General features: G+C 35.8%; 1 protein-coding gene across 3 annotated transcripts in view; it reads right to left on the minus strand.

Annotated features, from left to right (window-relative positions):
* The window catches only part of LUZP2 (leucine zipper protein 2), a 517,925-nt gene that overhangs the window by 10,831 nt on the left and 485,339 nt on the right, over positions 1-21,755 (minus strand). For all 3 annotated transcript variants that reach the window (XM_019955362.2, XM_070783149.1, XM_070783150.1), the window contains one exon: positions 11,436-11,531. In XM_019955362.2, coding sequence (XP_019810921.2) covers positions 11,436-11,531 — 96 coding nt within the window. The remainder of the gene's footprint in view (positions 1-11,435; positions 11,532-21,755) is intronic.

Raw genomic sequence — 21,755 nt, forward strand, 5'->3', positions numbered from 1 at the left:
ATTTATTATAGAATGATACTTTAGTACTGTTTAAATATTTAAAAAGGCAGAAACTGGAAGAAGTTCAAAGATTAAAAATGGAATGTTAAATCAAGTTGATGGTAGGTAGTGGAGGAACAGTGGCCTGGGAGGGAGGCAGGATCTGACACTGATGTTCTCTGTTACCAGGCTCACCAGGCTCCTCCAGGCAAGTTGCGTTCCCTCTCTGAACCATAATTCATTCATTACATGAAATAGTTCAAATTTGGAAACAGGAAGCCCTAACTTCATCATTTTAGATATTTTGGAAAACTATTTAAAAGCATCTGTTATGATTTGCATTTTGTTTGGTTCTGAAGGAAATATCAATACTTTTATATCTGTCCTCAAATTGCCTATTATCTAATGCAAAATGAGAACCTTATACATATAATCACCTTGCAAGAGGGATGATGATATGGGGTAAACACTCCAAGCACTATGGAGACCCAAAGGAGAAAACCATTTTGTCTCAGGGAAGGTAAGAGAGGTCAAAGAGTTATCAACAAGAGTAAGCTTTGTATTCACACGTCACTGTTTGATCTATTTCCTTATAATAATTGTTAACATGCTTATTAGGCTATTTATATTTACCAATTTACCAAATTATAAGTTACCCATTATTCTTATGGTTTCTATATGGCATCTGGTAAGAAAGCATACTTAAGTTTACATTTTCATGATTTAAATTAATATGTTATAGGAGGGTAAACATGGAAATCTATTATCTAATGTAAAAAGCAGAAATTTATTCTAAAGACCTTAGGTAACTGTCCTTCTCATATGATCTGGAGGCATGCCTGTTCCTTAAAAAAAACCACAGGAGTACAATGAAGAATGCCTATTACGAAGCCAACCTCTTCAGATGGTCTGATGGAATGTAGCCCAGAATGACAGTGGTGCATGGTCACTCAGTCCAGTTACAGCAGGGCATGACTCTCCTAGAAAATTTTTGTTAATGTAGTGTCTGCCAACAATTCATCAGGGCATCAACTGTCACACAATGAATATTGGATATAATTGTAAACTAGAACTTTTAAAATCTCTGCCAAAATTGTTTTAATATGAAAATGCTAACGTAAGTTTCTACTAGCAGCTCTAGATTTATTTCCTACACACTTTATGCTCTCATTTTCCTAGACAATGCTGTGCTGTTGAATAAACTCCCTTTGGTAAGGGACTTGCAGGCAGGTGCAACGGCAAGATTCTGAGCAAGGAGTACTTACAATGCTAAATATAAGCCATTGTTGCCTTTCATTTCCTCAGCACATTAAGAAAAGTTAAGTGTGTGCTATCTAGAGGAGTCAGAAACATTATAAAACACACACTCCTTTTGTGAAAATTAACATAAACTGCTCAGTATCTTTAATTCTTGATATGCTATTAAACAATATGAGGCACATTTGCAAACTGCAGGAAAATGGGATAAAGCAGGTACATCCTTTGCTTTCTCCCTGTGACTACAAAATTATCATTGGAGCAAAACTACTTTCAAGGGAACTTAAACATTCCCCAAAACTTGTAGTCCAATATGTTGTTATGCTTTTGTGGATCCATTTCAAGTTTTCTACATCCACGAACAAAAGGGCCATTTTCCTAGGTGACCCTGCCTGGTTGGATAGGGCAGGAAGTAGAACATATCTAAGAATGCATGGGCCCTAATTCCAAGATATACCTTGTCCATACAAGATATTAAGACCATGAATATGAAAACTGCAGAGTAAATTCAGACTGAACTAAGGACATCCATAATAAAACCAAACACTTCTAATTAGTTGGTATAGTTCTAGTATGGTTAATCTCTATGACTACAATCATCATGATAAACCTATAAGAAATAAACATTAAAGATTCTCAAGAATGTTTAACAGGAAATACTGATGGAAGAAAATCTAGGAGGGTTTATTCAAATAACACACATTCCTGGCCTGTGCCCTAGATCTACTGATTTAATAATCTGTGGAGTGAAGCCTTAGCACAAGCAGTCTGATTTGAAGATAGTTGATCTGAATTTTATAGAAAAGGGATCTGAATAAAAAAATCACTTGCCAATAAGTGATGTGTTAGGAAAACAGCACAGTGGTAATTTCCAGGTTCTTTCTAGTATGTTATTTAGTCTTGGGTATGACCAACAGAAATCAAAATGAATCACCTTTGCTATTTATTGACTAAGAAATTGCATGTGTTCCCATCAGCACTCAGTGAGGTTGCTGATCATAGAATCCTTGAATAGAAAGACATGCACTCATGATAGCTCTTTTCCTCTACTCTAAGGCTCCATTTCCTGACTGCATCACAGAATGGTGGTTTTTCATTATTTAATTATATAATATACCATGTCTTCTATTCTATGCTAATTCTATTTTCAGAAAATTTTCATTGAGTTCACTTTAATATTTGACTGAAATATTCACCTTTTTATAGCTGTTTCTATTAGGTGCATCTGGATCTGCCCTAAGAGTGAATCAGACAAGGTTTTTAAATGATGGCTATTCTGACTGATGTCAGGTGGTAATTCATTGTGATTTTTATTTTCATTTCTGTATAATTAGTGATGCTGAGTATCTTTGCATGTGCCTATTGGCCATCTGTATATCTTCTTTGGAGAAATATTTAGGTCTTCTGCCCATTTTTAAATTAGGCTTTTTTTTTTTTTTTAGGTTATTGCATTATATGAACTGTTGATACATTTTGGAAACTAAGCCTGGTTGGTGGCATTATTTGCAAGTAATTTCTCCTGGTCAGTAGGTTGTACTTGTTTATGGTTTCCTTTCCTGCACAAAAGTTTGCAAGTTTGATTAGGTCCTGTTGGTTAATTTTTGTTTTTATTTCTATTTCCTTGGGAGACTGATCTTAGAAAACACTGGTACAATTTATGTCAGAGAATGTTTTGCCTATGTTCTTTTCTAAGAGTTTTATGGTGTCATGTCTTATAATTAACTCTATGAGCCATTTTGTGTTTATTTTAGTGTATGGTGTGAGGGTGTATTCTTACTTCATTGATTCACATTTGGCTGTCCAGCTTTATCAATACCACTTGCTGAAGAGACTGTCTAACTCCACTGTGTTTTCTTTTTTTTTAATTTTTTTTAAATTTTATTTTTAAACTTTACATAATTGTATTAGTTTTGTGAAATATCAAAATGAATCCGCCACAGGTATACATGTGTTCCCCATCCTGAACCCTCCTCCCTCCCCATATCATCCCTCTGGGTCGTCCCAGTGTACTAGCCCCAAGCATCCAGTATCATGCATCGAACCTGGACTGGCATCTCGTTTCATACATGATATTTTACATGTTTCAATGCCATTCTCCCAAATCTTCCCACCCTCTCCCTCTCCCATAGAGTCCATAAGACTGTTCTATACATCAGTGTCTCTTTTGCTGTCTCGTACACAGGGTTATTGTTACCATCTTTCTAAATTCCATATATATGCGTTATTATACTGTATTGGTGTTTTTCCTTCTGGCTTACTTCACTCTGTATAATAGGCTCCAGTTTCATCCACCTCATTAGAACTGATTCAAATGTTTTCTTTTTAATGGCTGAGTAATACTCCATTGTGTATATGTACCACTGCTTTCTTATCCATTCATCTGCCAATGGACATCTAGGTTGGTTCCATGTCCTGGCTATTATAAACAGCGCTGCGATGAACATTGGGGTACACGTGTCTCTTTCCCTTCTGGTTTCCTCAGTGTGTATGCCCAGCAGTGGGATTGCTGGATCATAAGGCAGTTCTATTTCCAGTTTTTTAAGGAATCTCCACACTGTTCTCCATAGTGGCTGTACTAGTTTGCAGTCCCACCAACAGTGTAAGAGGGTTCCCTTTTCTCCACACCCTCTCTAGCATTTATTGCTTGTAGACTTTTGGATCGCAGCCATTCTGACTGGCGTAAAATGGTTGTAGAAGATTGATTGACTATAGATGGCTTCCCAAGTGGCTCAGTGGTAAGGAATCTGCCTGTAATGCAGGAGATATGAGTTGAATCTCTGGGTCAGGAAGTTCCTCTAGAGAAGGAAATGGTGACCCACTCCAGTATTGCCTGAGAAATCCCATGGACAGAGGAGCCTGGAGGAGCCATGAGGTCTCAAAAGAATCAGACACTTTTGGGTTCTGTATTCTGTTCTGTTGATCCAAATTTTAGGTCAATACCTTGATGTTTTGATTACTGTCCCTTTGTGGTGGGCTTCCCTGGTGGCTCAGTGGTAAAGAATCTGGTGAAGAGATGCAGGTAAAGAGCCAGGTGGGCTATAGTCCATGGGGTCGAAAAGACTGAGACATAAGTTAGTGATGGAACAACAACAAGCTTTGTAGCACTGTCTGAAATCTGGGAGGGCTATGCAGCATTATTTATAATATCCAAGACATGAAGACAATCTAAGTTTCTAGATGAATAAACAAAGTGTTCCATAGAGAGGAACATATATGTATATGATATTATTCAGATATAAAATGGGAATTTGCCATTTGTGACAACATGGATAAACACTGAAATACAAAGAAAAAATATTAAAATCAAGAAGGCAAAATCGACAAATAGTATACACGGGAATCCTCATAAGTTTATCAGCTGAATTTTGAGCAGAAACTCTGCAGGCCAGAAGGGAGTGGCAGGATATATTTAAAGTGATGCTGTTATTAATCAAAAGAAAGCTGAAGTAGCCATATTAATTTCAGACAAAGCCAGCTTCAGAGCAAGAAAAATATCAGGGATAAAGAGGGACAGCTGTATAATAATAGAGGGGTCAATTCTACAAAAAAAAAAAAAAAGTACATAACAATTCTTAACAAAAATACATCTAACAACAGATTGTCAAGATATTTGAGACAAAGCTAATAGAACTGCAAGGAGAAACAGAACTGAACCACTACCACCGAGGAAAGTTTCAACACTCTCTGTCAATAGTGGACATATCAAGTGAGCAGAAATCTCCAAAAATAGAGTTGACCTGAAGAGCACTACAAATCAAATGGATCTAACGGATATTTATGGAATACTTCATCAAACAAGAATAAAATACAAATTCTTCTCAAGGTAACATGGAACATTAGATAGAGTGCATTTGAGCAAATGTAGAGTATGCCATCAGACTGTAATGGAACTAAACGACAAATTACAGAAAGATAGCTGGTTGCTGTATGGAACTCTGAACTATTGCTCAATTACTCTGCAAACCGAAAAGCTGTATTTAAAAATACCTGCTATCTTTTATTTATTTATTTTTTAAATTTTATTTTATTTTTAAACTTTACAATATTGTATTAGTTTTGCCAAATATCAAAATGAATCTGCCACAGGTATACATGTGTTCCCTATCCTGAACCCTCCTCCCTCCCCATACCATCCCTCTGGGTCGTCCCAGTGCACCAGCCCCAAGCATCCAGTATCGTGCATCAAACCTGGACTGGCAACTTGTTTCATACATGATATTATACATGTTTCAATGCCATTCTCCCAAATCTTCCCACCCTCTCCCTCTCCCACAGAGTCCATAAGACTGTTCTATACATCAGTGTCTCTTTTGCTGTCTCGTACACAGGGTTATTGTTACCATCTTTCTAAATTCCATATATATCCGCTATCTTTTAGAAAGACACCATTAAGAAAATGTAAAGACAAGAAACATCCTGAGTAAGAGAAATATTTTCAAATCTTATATCTGGTAAAGGATATATATCCAGAATATGTAAGGAATCCTGCTACTTAATACCAAGAGGACAGACAACCTCAATAAACATGGGGAAAATATCTGAATAGACATTTCACCAAAGAAAATATGTCAGTTGCTAATAAGTATATAAAAAATATGCTAAAATTTTTAACCATTTGGAAATTAACAGTTAATCCTGGAATGAAATTTGATTTCAGGCTCCCTAGAGTTTTATTTTTAAGCAAAAATTCAGAGCATAACAAGTGGTAACAAAGATGTCGAGAAAACGGAACTCTCATAATTGCTAATTAAGATGTAAAATGGTGCAGCCACTTTGGAAATGTCTGTCTGTTTCTTTAAAAAGTTAAGAAAGTATTTACAGTATCCTATTCTACTTTTGGGTCTCTACTCAAGAAAAATAAAACATATGTCCACTTGAAGATGTTTATGTAAATGTTCATGGTATGATTAATTCATAATAGCCAAAAAAGTGGAAAAAATCCAAAAGTTATCAGCTGGTGAATGGATAAGGAAAATGTGATAAAACCATACAATGGATTCTTTTCAGAATAAAAAAGAGCAAACTACTGAAATATACTATAATATAGATGAACCTCAAAGTCATTATGCTACATGAAAAAGGGAATGCAAAAGGCCACATGCTGTATGATCAATCTATGAAATCTATGGAAAAGGCAAACCTATAACCAGTAGAAACTAGGTTAGTGGTTGTCTTTATAGAGATTAACTTTAAAAACGGGCATGTGGGATGTTACTAGGAAGATAGAAACGTTCTAAAACTGGCCTGTGGTAATGGTTGCAAAACTTGGTAAATTAAATAAATGCATAACTGAAATATACACTTAAAATCTGTGGTTTTTACAGAATGCAAATTGTTTTTAAAAACTGTCATATTTTTCACAAGCAGTTAGCCCCACTGTGCTAATTTTTGTTCATTCTAGTTATTAAGACAGCACAAATCTCTCCTGTAAAGGAGCAAATGGACAAAAATTAACTTAAAATTTCTCCTATAGTAGTTCATTTTATTTGAGAATAAAACTATAATTGTTCCAGTCAACCAAGATGAAAATAGAGACTCATATTAGACTTCATCCTTATTCTTGTATCTTTGCTTGAACACACAATTCTGGGGATTTCTCATTCTGATATTCTGTTTATTTCCTGCTTTCAATTATTTGTTATTGGCTTCATTCAGATCCCTATTTTATCTCCCCTTTTATTATTTTTTAAAAATTCCTCATTGGGTAGTTTCTAGATTTTTTAATTTCATAGAGCAGAAAAACACATTAAATGGAAAATTTATTTCCATTTGTTTTCTAACTCTTAATTTTGTCAAGTAAGGCCACCAAAATTAAAATTTAACTCAACAACTACCATGTATTTTCTTTCTGTAGAAAACTAAGTAGCACTGATTAGTTTGTAATTAAAGTCTTTTATAAAAAAGCAGTGAAAATACTTCAAAATACACATGAAATATACAAAACATAAATGTGAAAAAATAATTGTATTAGGTTCTCCAGGGAAACAGAACTAACAGAATATATACATAGGTATATGAGTTTTTTTTTTTTTTAATAGGAATTGACTCATGCTGTTATGGAAGATGAGACATGCCATGATATGCACTCTCTAAGCTGGTGAATCAGGAAAGCTGGTGGCATAAAATTCAGTCTAAGTCTGAAGGGCTGAGAACTGGGGTGAGTGGCCTGCTGGTATTAAGTCCCTGAGTTGGAAGGCTCCATGAACAGGAGCTGAAGAAGAAATATGGCCCAGCTCAAAGGGAAAAGAAATTATGTTTCCTCTATCTTTTTGTTCAATTTGGGCCTTCTAGAGATTAGATGCCTACCATGTTTTTGAGGGAAGATCTCTTAGTCTACTAATTCAAATGTTAATCTCTTCTGGAAATGCCCTATCAGACATACCCAGAATTAATATTTTACCAACTCTCTGGTCATCCCTGAGCTCAGTCATTTTGATGCATAATACTAGCTATCACGAGGCCACCTCTTATCAACCTGGCACATAGATGCACTTCTTTACTCATATTCAGTCTCCAAACAAAGACAATAAGAAGGTTATATTTTTGCCAAACACGTTAAAACTATCTTTCCTACAACAGAAAATGCAGCAATCCTTTTACCAGAAAAGGAGGTAAATTTCTTATTTTTCCTTTATGAAATTATGTTTTGATACCTTATTTGGGTATTCAATTAAAGCAATTCAAATTGAAGCTTGAATCTCCAGCTTGTTGGAATCAAGGTGAAGCTATTTTCATGTTGCTGTATTGAAATGGAAGGAATGCATTTCATGATATTTAACACAAATCAGAATATTTTGGGTGAATTTGGACAAGCTGAGTAAGGGTAGTTCTCATAGATCCAAAGGGCCCTTCACTTTTTCCTGTAAAGTGGAGAAAGCCATCAGAATTATTCTCTTACTATTGGGGAAAGCTGGAAAGGAACTATACAGCTTTCTATGATTAAGATTAATTATACTCTGAGTACTATAGCTTGGAGAGATGATGGCATACTAGCTCCCTCATGGAAAGCTTAGCTATGGACAAAATCGCACATCAATTTCCTGATCAGTTTCACAGCCCTGCTGCTCTTAGATTTGGTTGCAAAATAAACAGAGGGTTCTGGGATGTATCCCCTCTACCTACTATCAAAAGTGACATCATAGACTTTTCATGGCTACCATTACAGAGCCTCATTTAGGCATTGCTGTGAAACCCTTGTTACTAAACAACATACTAAAGGCATTATGTCTTGTTTAAACCAATCTTTTTCAAATTAAGGCTCACAGACCATCTCTTTCAGAATCCCTTGGATTGGAAAGTGGTGTCAGGTCCATGTTAAAAAAAAAAAAAAAAAAGACAAGTTACCTTTAGTCCCGTTTACTTAGAATTTACTGAAGAATTTTTCACAGTCTTTATTTTTAAAAGCTCCTCAGATGATTTTAAGAATCATGTACATATGAGATACATTGTTAGTAAAACTAGCCTGCATATTAGAATTACCTGGTCATCAGTATTTTATAAAAATCCTCCATATGATACTACAGGGAGGATATGGCTAAGAACTACTGATCTAGAATTGGAAAAAAGATATTCACAATAGTCTCACTCACTCCTACTGCTTACACCTGGCTTATTTCACTCCCTTATGTTATTCACTTGGCCTTTAAATGTAACTGAGCCTGCAGACTATAAATATTGAGCACTCTCTGCACTGGCAAGTGTGGGTTCTTGGAAGCAGAGACTTCAAAGACTAAAATCTAAGGAACTGGGATCAGGTTAGAGAGAGAGCCATCATGCTGGTACAGGGGGAGGAAGCTTTTTGAAGCAACCCAGTTGGGACCTCCACCAAGGTAGTAGCTGCTTACGCCACTTACTGAAGGGAGAGGAGCTACTGGTGACAAGGAAGGGCAACAAAAATAGAGTGGAACAGACAACAACAACAAAGAATTTATACCTCTCTCTTGACAAGAAATGTACACCAAAATATTGCTTTGAGGAATCTTTGCAAAACACATAGAACTTTTCAAGGTTTGCCTTAAATGGGAATATTTTGTTTGTTAAGTTTGATCAAGTCCTGGTTCTTCTGTTATTTCAGATGTTTTGGCCACTTTAATACATGAACAATTTGCTCAAGGCACAGGTATACCAGTACAAGTGCAGGAAAAAAAAAAAGCAATGGAATCCCTCCTAATCCAAGGGCTCAGAGCAGGACATTTAGGGATCAAGCCTGAGCATTACCCTGAAGGGTGCAGGCCAGAAGCTTCCAAAATTCTAATTTGTTTCAAAGTGTTTTTTTTTTTTTTCAATTGATATTATCATTGGCATGTAACATTGTATTAGTTTTAGGTATGCAACATAATGATTTGATACATGTATATACTGCAAAATGATTTTTAGGTAGTTTTAGGAAACTGTATCAAGAATAGCCTTAAAATTAACCCAATGGTCTTATCTCTTAACTGGACATAAACATGTGAAAATCTTAACTATATCCCTGTGTGCTAAGTCGCTTCAGTTGTGTCTGACTCTTTGTGACCTTATGGACAGTAGCCTTTCAGGCTCCTCTGTCCATGGGATTCTTTAGGCAAAAATACTGGAGTGGGTTGCCACGCCCTCCTCCAGGGGATCTTCCCGACCCAGGGATCAAATCCGTGTCACTTATTTCTCCTGCATTGGCAGGCAGATTCTTTACCACTAATGCCACCTGAGAAGTCCATATCCCTAATTCAAACCAAACTCCTTAGCTTGGGAACCCAGTGCCCCTCCTACTTAAGTCCCAAATTATCTTAGCCACACATCCCACCATTTTCTGTTCGATACTCTCTACTCATATTCTGATGTTTTCTTGTCTCTGATATTGACTCACACTATCAAAACCCTATCTGTTCTGCAAACTATAGCAAAAATAGTCCTTCCTTCCCCAAACCTTCTTGACTTCTTCTTCCCTTGGAAGTAAACTGCAGAATTTCTACTTCTCATTAATCTTATATTCTAAATTTTTGGTTTTGAACATGTTTCAACATAAGATGTGAAAGCGAAATTGCTGAGAAATTAGTATTTCTAAATTTACTTTGGCAGTCGATAGAGGAAAAAGAGATTGACTTGGTTAACTTGTTTCTATTCTGCCTTATTTCCTTTGCTATCACCTGATTTCTTTTTCCATGATGAATAGTTTTAGCAGACACTTTCCATTTTGTCAACTAGATTAAAGGCTATCTTTGAATATATTAAATACAACTGACATTTGCCATTTTTCAAGCCCAGATATGACAGATCGGTAATTGTGCCAAAGTTCCAGAGTTAAAATTTCATTACACTTTTTAGAGTAAAAGCACAGAGTACAAATTCCTCATTTCCTGTTATCATTTGAAGGGTAAAAATTTCCCTTCCTCTATTGTAATATCTCTGTAATTCAAGGTTTATTTGCTTTATGGGGAGAATACTATTGAATCACATTCTTTGTTTGGAGTTGTGTTTGCTTTTAATATTTTAACAGCTTCCTGTCAAGTGACTCTGGGAATGACCACCTTATCTCTCTGGCAATTCAAGTTTATGAAAGTGAAAGTCACTCAGTCGTGTCCCACTCTTTACGACCCCATGGACTGTCCATGGAATTCTCTAGGCCAGAATACTGGAGTGGGTAGCCAATCTCTTTTCCAGGGCATCTTCATATTCCTAATTGTCTTACAATTGTCTTGCAATTACACCTATTAGAATAACCACATGATTGATATCTAAAGAACATCTGCATTATCAAATGAAAAGTACAATGTTTAGAGAGCAGAAGTGAAAGAAAAGTGTTAGCTGCTTAGTCATGTCCGACTCTTTGTGACCCCATGACTGTAGCCCACCCAGCTCCTCTGTCCATGGAATTCTACAGGCAGAAATACTGGGATGGGTAACCACTCCCTTCTCTGGAGATCTTCCCAGCCCAGGAATCGAACCTGGGCCTCCTGCATTGCAGGCAGATTCTTTTTTTTTTTTTTTTTTTTTTAATTTTTATTTTATTTTTAAACTTTACATAATTGTATTAGTTTTGCCAAATATCAAAATGAATTCACCACAGATTCTTTACCATCTTAGCTACCAGGGAAGCCCTTAGATAGTAGATATTGCATATAAATAGACAGCTTCATGGTGGCATAAACTAGGATTTTAAAAATGCTTATGTCCATGTTTTCATGTTGAATGTTGTTAAAAACATATAAAATTAATCTTACAATTTGAGTGTCGCACTCAGGGGTACTGAGTAGAACCTCTTCCTTTGTAGTCTCAATTTGTGGGGTTTCATTGACTTCAGTAGTGATTTCTTGAGGCTGGAGAGAAAGAGAACATTAAGAGGGAAGTAGTTTCATCAAAGAATTCCTAATACATTTGTAAAACATGCTATAATGGCAACCACACTGAATGAAAATGTGTATATATCAGAGACCTTAACTGTACCTTAAATACTAACTATGAAATTGAATGAAATAATTTCTATTCAATTTTGTAGGAGTGCTGTCCAGTAAGACTACTTTCCTACTGCAAATATTTATTTCTTGCATAATAAACTTTTAAGGATTCTGGTTCTTCAAAAAAAAAAAAACCAGGAATCCTATCTTTCCTCTTTATTTTAACCTCATATCTATCTGGGAAATAATTAGTACACATCCTATTTTCTTAATAGTAAATATGATATTTTCTAATATCTCACTGTAAGTTACAAAAAGAATTATGTTGACTCCAATGCTTCACCTACCAATCAAATACTGTTTTATACCTCAAGAAACCCTACATATTACTCTAAATGTCTTTGTGCTACTTTCTACACAGAAATGCACATGATCCAAATTGGGTCATCGAAACCTTCATTTTTGGAAGTAAATACTGACTAGATTAAAAAGAGGTTATAAATAGATAAAAATTAATATAAAATATATTAATTTAAAATTTATTTTAAATATTTATTTTAATCTATTTATTTTTAATAGATTTAATAAATCTATATATTAAATAGATTTAATAAATCTATTAAATAAATCTATTTATTAAATAGATTTAATAAACCTATTTATTAAAATCTATTTAAATTTAATTGATTTATTTATATCTATAGATATAAATTAATATAAAATATATTAATTAAAAAATTTAATTTATTAATTTAAATATATTTAAAAATTAATATAAATATATTAATTTCAGTAAATTCACTTGTCCAAGTTGTTTCTACAGTGAGACACTTCTTATGGTTCACATTCCCAGTCTTCTGAAGCAGCCTCTGTTTCTGTCCAGCCTCAACTTTGTTACTTCTGCCTTCTCCCAGATAGTATGAGCTCCTGATGGTCTACCATTAAAATCTCCTTCATTTAACTTGGTAAGGGTCAATATTTATTGCTTGTAAACACAGATGTTAATGATACTGGGAGTCAAATCAACAAAATAAAACTGTCAGAACAACATAAGAGCTGAGATAGAAACCATTTGCTACAGAAACCAACAGGAAGGAAAACTAACCCAGCTAGGTAAGCTGTAAAAAATAACAGGTTCACCAATGATGGAGATTACATTTAAGAGTAAGTATTGAATATCTTCCTTAAAATATAAATATGCCCATATTGAAAAATGCTAATGTTCGTTAATTATATTTTCTTATGCAAATATTGTACATTTATGAAAGTGCTTCCAGACTTTGGTGGTGAGGTTTAGGTAAGAAATATGAGCAGAATAAAAGCTTTTGTCTATCTACCTATCTACTTTTGTAGGCCTTGGCTAACTTGGACAAGATCTAAAAGGGGCTTCATTTACTATTAAGTTCACAAAGAGCAGGAGGGAAGAACGACAGTGCCGTTTTCCTCCTCCGCAAGTTTGCCAGAGTCTACCCTTGTGCTCCTATACTTCACAACTGGGTTGGCTGGTTTGTCAACTTCTGCATCTGTTTACAAGAGTTATTTTAACTTGCTTCAGGAAAGAAAATTACATAAATTAATTTCTTTTAACGACTGGAGGAAATTATACATCACTTCATCAATGTGAGCAATAAAGCATGAAAAATTAAATTACTTTAAATACAAAAACATAATATTTGTTTTTAGAACTAGTTGCATTAAACATAATACATGCAATCCTTAATGTAGGCATTTGCTATCAGTGAAATAGCTCTTTCTAAAAGAAAGAAGCCTTATTGAATCTGATGAATTAACAAAGAATGGGAACTGGCTTTGGGGAATTACAGTGTATTTTGGCGTTGAAAAACATGTGAATTCTGTTCTGGATTAGCACATAAATAAAGCAGGGTCTTAGACACTACATATGACTTTGGAGGGCCTGTTTTCTACTGCCATACTAAATTAGGTCAATAACACCTAAATTGCAATATTTTTGTTGCTGTTATTTGTTGTTTAGGATAGTTTTAGCTTCACAAAAAATTGATAAGTATAGGGACTGTCCATAAAGCCCCAGTTCTCACACATGCATAGACTCTCCCATTATCAACATCATTCACCAGAGTGGTACAAATGTTACCAAGGGTGAATGTACATTAACACATCATAATCAGTGAATGTCCATGGTGTATATTAATATCTGGATTCACTAGTAGATGAAATTCTATAGGTTTGGACAAATGTGTAGTAACATATATCCATCATTATGCTATCATACATAGTATTTTCACTGCTCTAAAAATCCTCTGTGTTCTGCCTATTCATCCCTACCCTCCTCACCCTTGGCAACCTTTAGTCTTTTAATTTTTTCCATAGTTTTTCCTTTTCTAGAATATTCATAGTTGGAATCCTACAGAATAAAGCCACTTCAGATAGGATTTTTTCATTTTGTAATATATATTTAAGGTCTCTCAATGTCTTTCTATGGCTTGGTGGCTCATATCTCTTTAGTGGTGATAAATATTTCATTTTCTCCATGTACTATCATCCAGTAATAGATGGATTCACTGGTGAATTCTATCCAACAATTAAAATAGTTAATTTATAGCAATTCTTTTCAAGAAATTCCTCTCAATTTCTTCCAAGAAATAGAAGAGGTGAGAACACTTCTAAATTCACTTTATGAGTCTAGTATTACACTAATACTAAAACCAGATAAGGATACCATGAGAAAATAAAATTATAGGCCAATATTCTTGATGAGGGATTCCCTGTTGGCTCATTGGTAAAGAATTTGCCTGCCAATATCAGAGTCATGGCTTTATCTTCTGGGTAGGAAATGGCAACCAGTTCCAGCATTCTTGTCTGACAAATTCCATGAATGGAGGAGCCTGGCAGGCTACAGTCCATGGGGTTACAAAAGAGTTAGACATGACTTAGTGACTAAACAAGAAAAATAACTCTTGATGAATATGGTTTCAAAAATTCTCAACAAATTTTAGCAAATCATATTCAACAATACACTTAAGCAAAACAAAACCGTCTAATTAAAAGATGGGCTAAAGATTTGAATAGGCTTTTCCCCAAAGAAGTCAAACAGGTGGCCAACAGGTTCATGAAAAGATGCTCAAAATCACTAATTATCAGGAAAATGCAAATCAAAACCACAATGAAATAGCACCTCACATCTGTTAGATGGATATTATCAAAAAGATAGGAAATAACAAGTGTTGGTGAAGACATAGGAAAAGGGAACCTTGTGCACTCTTGGTGGGAATGTAAAATGGTATAGTCACTATGGAAAACAATGGTTATTTCTAACAAATTTTAAAATAGGACTGAAATATAATACAGCAATTCCACTTAAATGCATCCCCATCAACCTAAGAAGAGTACATCATTTGGACACACTTATAAAGAATATATGATATATATGTATATAGACTATGGAATATTATTCAGCCATTAAAATAATGAGAATTTGCCATTTGGGATAATGTTAATGGAACTTGAGGGTATTATGTTGAGTGGAATAAGGAGACAGAGAAAGACAAATTCTGCATGATCTCACTTAAAAAAATGAAAAAAAAAATAAGCTCATAAACAAGCATGAAGGTTTACTGTATAGCACAGGGAACTATAGTCAATATATTATAATCTATAATGGAAAATAATTTCAAAAGTAATATATGTTTATATGTATAACTTGTACTTGCCATGTATTTTAAACACTGTAACTCAACTACACTTCAATAAATAAATATATATATATACACACATATATAATTAAAAAAAAAAAAGAATATAAGCTCACAGTTACAGAAAATAGATTGGTGTTTGCCAGAAGTAGGGTTTGGGGAATAGAGAGTGAATTGGATGGAGGAGGACATATCTCCCTTATAAAGAGGATCATAATATGAATGAAGTGATTGAAATAATCTTTTTTGTTGACAATTTAATTCCCAGGAGTCCTGACCAATAAACAAGATCAGGAACATATTAAAGGCAAGGACAATGCCTTTTTCAGCTCTGTAACATCTCACATCAAGACAGTCTAAAGGAAGTTGTTTGATGAACAGAAACATCATGGAACTCTTCAGATGAGGTCATATCTGAACTCTGTGATGCTCCATCTTTTGAGTAAAGAAACTAACGTCCTCCGAGTCACCAAAGTAAAACAGGTAGAGCTAGAGATTTAACCCAACCTATCAGATGCCAATTTTATGTTCATTCAACTCCGTTTTAATACTTCTCTACTAGGTGTGATAGTGGTTGACAGGATGTGTCAGCCACTTACTTAAATACTATATAAGCCCCCATTTCACCCTCAAATCATATAATTTTCTGCAGGGGTCTAGTTTCTGTATTATGAGACACTGGTAAAAAGAAAGAGGATATCTACAGAGTATTCTTGACCTTAGTTAGGGTCTAGTGTTCTAAACTATGTTTTTGGACTCTGTGGGAGAGGGATAACAGTCTGTCTTTATAGAGTCCTTGCCATATTTTAGAAAAAGCTATGTGTATTACATCTCTGTAACGAACTATGTTACCTTTTAAGAATAAAGAAACTACAATTCGAAGGTTAAGAGACTTGCCCAAATTCAACAAGCCAGTAAATGATAGACTTCATTCAAATATTCAATTTTTAATCATACTGAATCCTAATAAATGGCCACTTTAAAAATTAATTAGGAAAAGTTGATATTTTAACTCAATAAGCTTTAGTTTTTTAAGCCAACATTTCTTATAAAATGCTTTCCAAATATAGCATCTCTATACTAATGAAAAACATTAGAAAAACCATGTTTACAATACAACAGTTAATCTCCAGAGATTAAATGGTTTGTAATTACTAAACTTTAATTCATCTGAGACTTTCCTGTTAAAATTTTAAATGCATTTCCTTTCATCTCATTTTATTGGAAATACAAAGAAGCTAAAGTTTACTGTCTAGCAGTATTTCTTTAGAAACACAGAATGCCCAAATAACCTTCAACTTCTCAATCTAACCTCATTTTCATAACTTTCTAAAAAGAACCTTTAAAACAAAGTTTTTTAAACTAATGTCCACTGGTATTAAATTATAAGTATTATTTTCTGTAGACAGTCCACTGCTTATATAAAATTAAGAATTCTGCAAAATCCCAAATGATTAAGGACAACTGATTTAAAGTATTTACATCCCTTCACAAATAAGCATCTTTGCCACAACCATTAAACATACTCTCTTCCTTTTTAAGTTGTAAAATGTATGTCATTCATTTACTCAAAAACTACTTTTGACCATGATGTGGCCAGAATATGGCAGACGAACATCCAGTCCGATGGAAGAACTGCATGTAAAATAAGTACTTCCAGGAAACTTTAATTAAATACAATTTGGATAATGATTATGAGTTAAGATTTTAGATTACTTTGAGGGAACAGCACACAGTAGGGTGAGCTGACCCATCTGGAGGGTCAGATAAGTTTTCCTGAAGAAGTGGTATTATAAACGAGAACTGAAGGATGAGCAGTGCCTGCCTCCCCAGGTGAAGAGGCCAGGGAAAGGATCGGAAGAGGCATGGGACTGAGGAAGGAGGACACTGAGGATCCCAAAGAAAGCAGTTGTACCTGGGGAAAGGTGAAAGCAGTGAGGCATCCATTAGAGTGCAAGGCGCAGATGTCTCAGGGTCTGCCTAATTCTACCTTCCAACCTAGATGCTCAGCTCTGCTTTCAAAGTCATCCACATTACATACAGTTACCTCTTTGTTCCCCACCTCTTTTCCTCGCAGATTCCCTACATTCCCCTATGTTGCATCCTCCAAAATGCTGACAGGGCAACTGTAATAAAAGCGAAGCTGAAACAGATATGTTCAGGTTAAGTGAAAATTCCTGGGTCTGGAAACAGAAGTGCCTATAAAACCCACTCTTTAACCTCTTTCTTTGGTTGCCCAGTTTCTCTCTCCCTCTCCTCTCTGAGTATGTTTCGCTACATTTCTTGTCTTTCTATTCCTTCTCACAAGTGAATGTGAGAAACACACACATGTGCGTTCACAGAAAGTGTTTTCATGTCTTCCATTATTCATAATAGTTCCTCTCCTGGCTCTGTCTCTCTGCCATGGTTATTTCTTCTACTTTCCCCTAAATTGTTTTCCTTATACATTCCCACTTATTTTTGAAAATATAATTTTAATATAATCTGCACTACAGAATATTCCTGAAATCTGTCCTGTCTGTGCTTTTGTGGTATTATTCACAAAAATCCACAATCCAATCTAAGCATAAAAACACACCAGACAGATCCTCAGAGAGACAGTCTATAAAATATCTGATCACTGGTCCCAAAAGTGTCAAGATCATGGAAATATAAGGAATGAAACACTGTCAGACAAGAGGAGACTGAGACATGATGAGAGAATGCAATGAGGTTCCCTGAAATGGATCCTGAAACAGGAAAAAAAAAAAAAACAAACCCACCAAAAACAACAAGTAGAAAACCTGGTGAAACCCCAGTTAGGTCTGTGGTTTGGTAATGGTATTATACGATTGCCAATTTCTTAGTTTTGACAACTATGTCATGGCTATATAAGATGTTAACATTAAAGGATGTACAGGAAATATAGGAACTCTGTACTATCTTAATGTTTTTCTAAGTCTAAAGTCAATTCAAAAGAAAAAATATTTAATGAGGATAATAAGTCTTTCTTTTAGAGACTTGTGAGTATCAAATAAGTTCATATGGGTATAGCAGAACTCAATAAAAATGCCAGCTACTATTAGTATAATTACTACTAACATTAATTGCTAAAATTGTCATGACAAATATACATTAATTTAATAAAATAACTAACGTATTATTACACATGGTTATTGTTAGGTGACCTTATGTCTTTCAACACATTAAGTATGGCAACATTTTGGCTACCGTACCTATGATCAAAATATGAGTTTATCTCGAAGCACAAGCAAATGGCAAAAAGTGACAAAAAAATAAAAGTAGGAAATCAGGCAGTCTTAAGTGAATTTTTTTCACATATTTTAATGTTGAAAATTAAAATATTTTAGCTATTTTGTGCCAATGAAATATTAAGCATACGGAGAAGCTAGAGGAGGTCTGTTTTTAACATCATGGAAAGTGAGAGTGTTCATTGCTCAGTCATGTCTGACTCTTTGCAACCCCATGGATTGTAGCCCATCAAGCTTCTCTGTCTAAGGGATTCTCCAGGCAAGAATACTGGAGTGGGTTGCCATTTCCTTCTAAAGAGGATCTTCCCAATCCAGGAATCGAACCTGGGTCTCCTGTATTGAAGGCAGATTCTTTACCAACTGAGCCACGAAGTAAAAGCTTAATGAGACTAAGGCCATGTTTCTGATTGTCTCAGTGCCATGCAATGCAGTTTGAGATTCTACTGGGCCATTGCTGGGGTTCAGCAGCATCAGTGAGGAGGAAGTGAGGACCAACAATTCAGGGAGAGAGCAACACCTTCCTAATTGTGAAGAGTGGCTCTAGACAAGCGTCCAGCATTTATAATGTCAAAAGGGTGTGACAATTTCAGGCATAGCTGGGCAACTGTGTGGGGAGGTTGGCAACTGCTGCTGCCAAGTCACTTCAGTCATGTCCAACTCTGTGCGACCCCACAGACAGCAGCCCACCAGGCTCCCACGTCCCTGGGATTCTCCAGCCAAGAACACTGGAGTGGGTTGCCATTTCCTTCTCCAGTGCATGAAAGTGAAAAGTGAAAGTGAAGTTGCTAAGTCTTGTCGGACTCTTGGCCACCCATGGACTGCAGCCTACCAGGCTCCTCCGTCCATGGGGTTTTCCAGGCAAGAGTACTGGAGTGGGGTGCCACTGCCTTCTGTGGAGGTTGGCAGGGATGGATTTCTGTCAGTCATGTGAAACAGCATTACTGGCAGCAGGTAGTGAAAGCACCATTATCATTACACTATCTTATTCAGTCACAGATTCAAGGAGATGTAGGGAGTAGGAGGATATTGCTTTTTGTCCATTGAGAGACCTGGGAAACATAACTTGGGATTTCTTAAGTGCTCAGCAAAGCAGGTTGGCATTCATGGAAGGACCCCAATTCCAGTATTAATGGGAAACTGAGTCCCTAATCTATGAAAGTAAGATGAATTCCAGTTTTAGAAATGGTCAATTTTGTAGAAATAGAGTAGGAAATTCTGCTCCTGTGTCTTTTTAAAAGCAACCAGCGAACATCCCTGTTATCTACATCCTTCGATACCAAGGTGCCACAGGTGATACGGAGGGTTCCCCAATACACGTCTTAACTGCATCGGGAGTGATTCTGGAATAGATTACAGCCTGGTAGTAAATTTAGCCTTAGAGAATGAGCAGTGGCAAAATTAAAGGCTCACAGGGATTCAATGAATTCACTAGCCCTATTCTGTATTTTGATCAAGGTCTGGACAATAAGATTTTTTATTTAAAAAAATAAAACTTTTGTTAAAAAAAAAAAACAAACTTTTTTGGTATGTCTCAGATAACTTAAATACAGCTGTTGTATCATCATCCATGAAAAGGACAGTCAGGCATTCATGGCTTTTATGTTTTATTTTAAAATAAAATTAGAATATTTTATAAACTATTGGAAACTAAATGGCCAGAACCTCCGGCTTACTTTTCCGTTGACACTACTGTAGCCTCAAATGGGATAATTAACACAAGTAGAAGAAAGTACTAAAGGTAAAGCTGTTCCTATCATGGATACTGAAATTCACAATGTACTCATGACTAATGATGAAATATGAAAAGCACATATGTCTAATATGAAAATTCATAGCCACTGCTGTCATGAAAATATGTTTACTCTCCATGATAGAATAATTTTATGGATATGAACAGCCTTAGAGACAGATATGATTGCTCATGGACACAATGTAATTTGGCTAATGTGGGATCATTCTCTTTGCAAAATTCCTCATTTATTAATTTATTCATTTGTTTGTTCATCCATCCAACATTTGCTGTTAGTCACAGTATATTGTAATGAGCAAGGCTTCCCTGATGGCTCAAGTGGTAAAGAGTCTGCCTACAAGGTAGGAGACACAGTAGACGCAGATTTGTTCCCTGGTTTGGGAAGATCCTCTGCAGGGGAAATGGCAACCTCCTCCAGGGTTCTTGCCTGGAAAATCCCATGGATAGAGGAGCCTCGCGGGCTACATTCCGTGGGGTCAGGAAGAGTCGGACACAACTGAGCACGCACGTGCACAATGTATTGTGATGAGCATTAGAGGAACTCTAATAATGAAGATGGAGAAGGCAATGGCACCCCACTCCAGTACTCTTGCCTGGAAAATCCCACAGACCGAGGAGCCTGGTAGGCTGCAGTCCATGGAGTCGCTAAGAGTCGGGCACGACTGAGCGACTTCACTTTCACTTTTTACTTTCATGCATTGGAGGAGGAAATGGCCACCCAGTCCAGTGTTCTTGCCTGGAGAATCCCAGGGACGGGGGAGCCTGGTGGGCTGCTGTCTATGGGGTCGCACAGAGTCGGACACGACTGACATGACTTAGCAGCAATAATGAAGATATGCCTCAGCCCCCACCCTCCAGCAGTCTGCCGCTCTGAATTAAACCATCAGCCATGATGTGACATTTAGTGGCATTATGGCAAATTTCCAAAAGCATCAATGATTTTTTTAATGGAAATATCAGCTCAGTTGATAATCTCTTGCCTACCATGAGAAGCTAACACTAACTGAGTACTTGTGAGTGTGCTGTACATCCATTATCATATATCCTATAATGGGTCAGTATCCAAAATCACTGGGTTGGCCAGAAAGTTTGTTTGGGTTTTTCCTGAAAGCTGTTACAGAAAAACTTGAATGAACTTTGATATAAAGAATTCAAACAACTCAACAGCAAGAAAACCCAACAATTCAATAAAAAATGTTCAAAGAGTCTAAACAGACATTTCTCTAAAGAAGACATACAGATGGTCAACAGGCAAATGAGAAGCTGTTCATCATAACTATAAGGGAAATAAAAATCAAAACCACAATAAGATATCAGCTCACAAGTATTAGAGAGGCTCTTATTCCAAAAAAAAGTTTAAAAACGCTAACTTGTAGAGATATATAGATATACACACCCCTAAAGTCATCACAGCATTATTTATTTACAATAACCAAGATGTGGTAACTACTTAACTTTGAGTGCTGAAGAATTA

The sequence above is a fragment of the Bos indicus genome, chromosome 29, assembly GCF_029378745.1.
Source record: "Bos indicus isolate NIAB-ARS_2022 breed Sahiwal x Tharparkar chromosome 29, NIAB-ARS_B.indTharparkar_mat_pri_1.0, whole genome shotgun sequence".
NCBI classification, from domain to species: Eukaryota; Metazoa; Chordata; class Mammalia; order Artiodactyla; family Bovidae; genus Bos; species Bos indicus.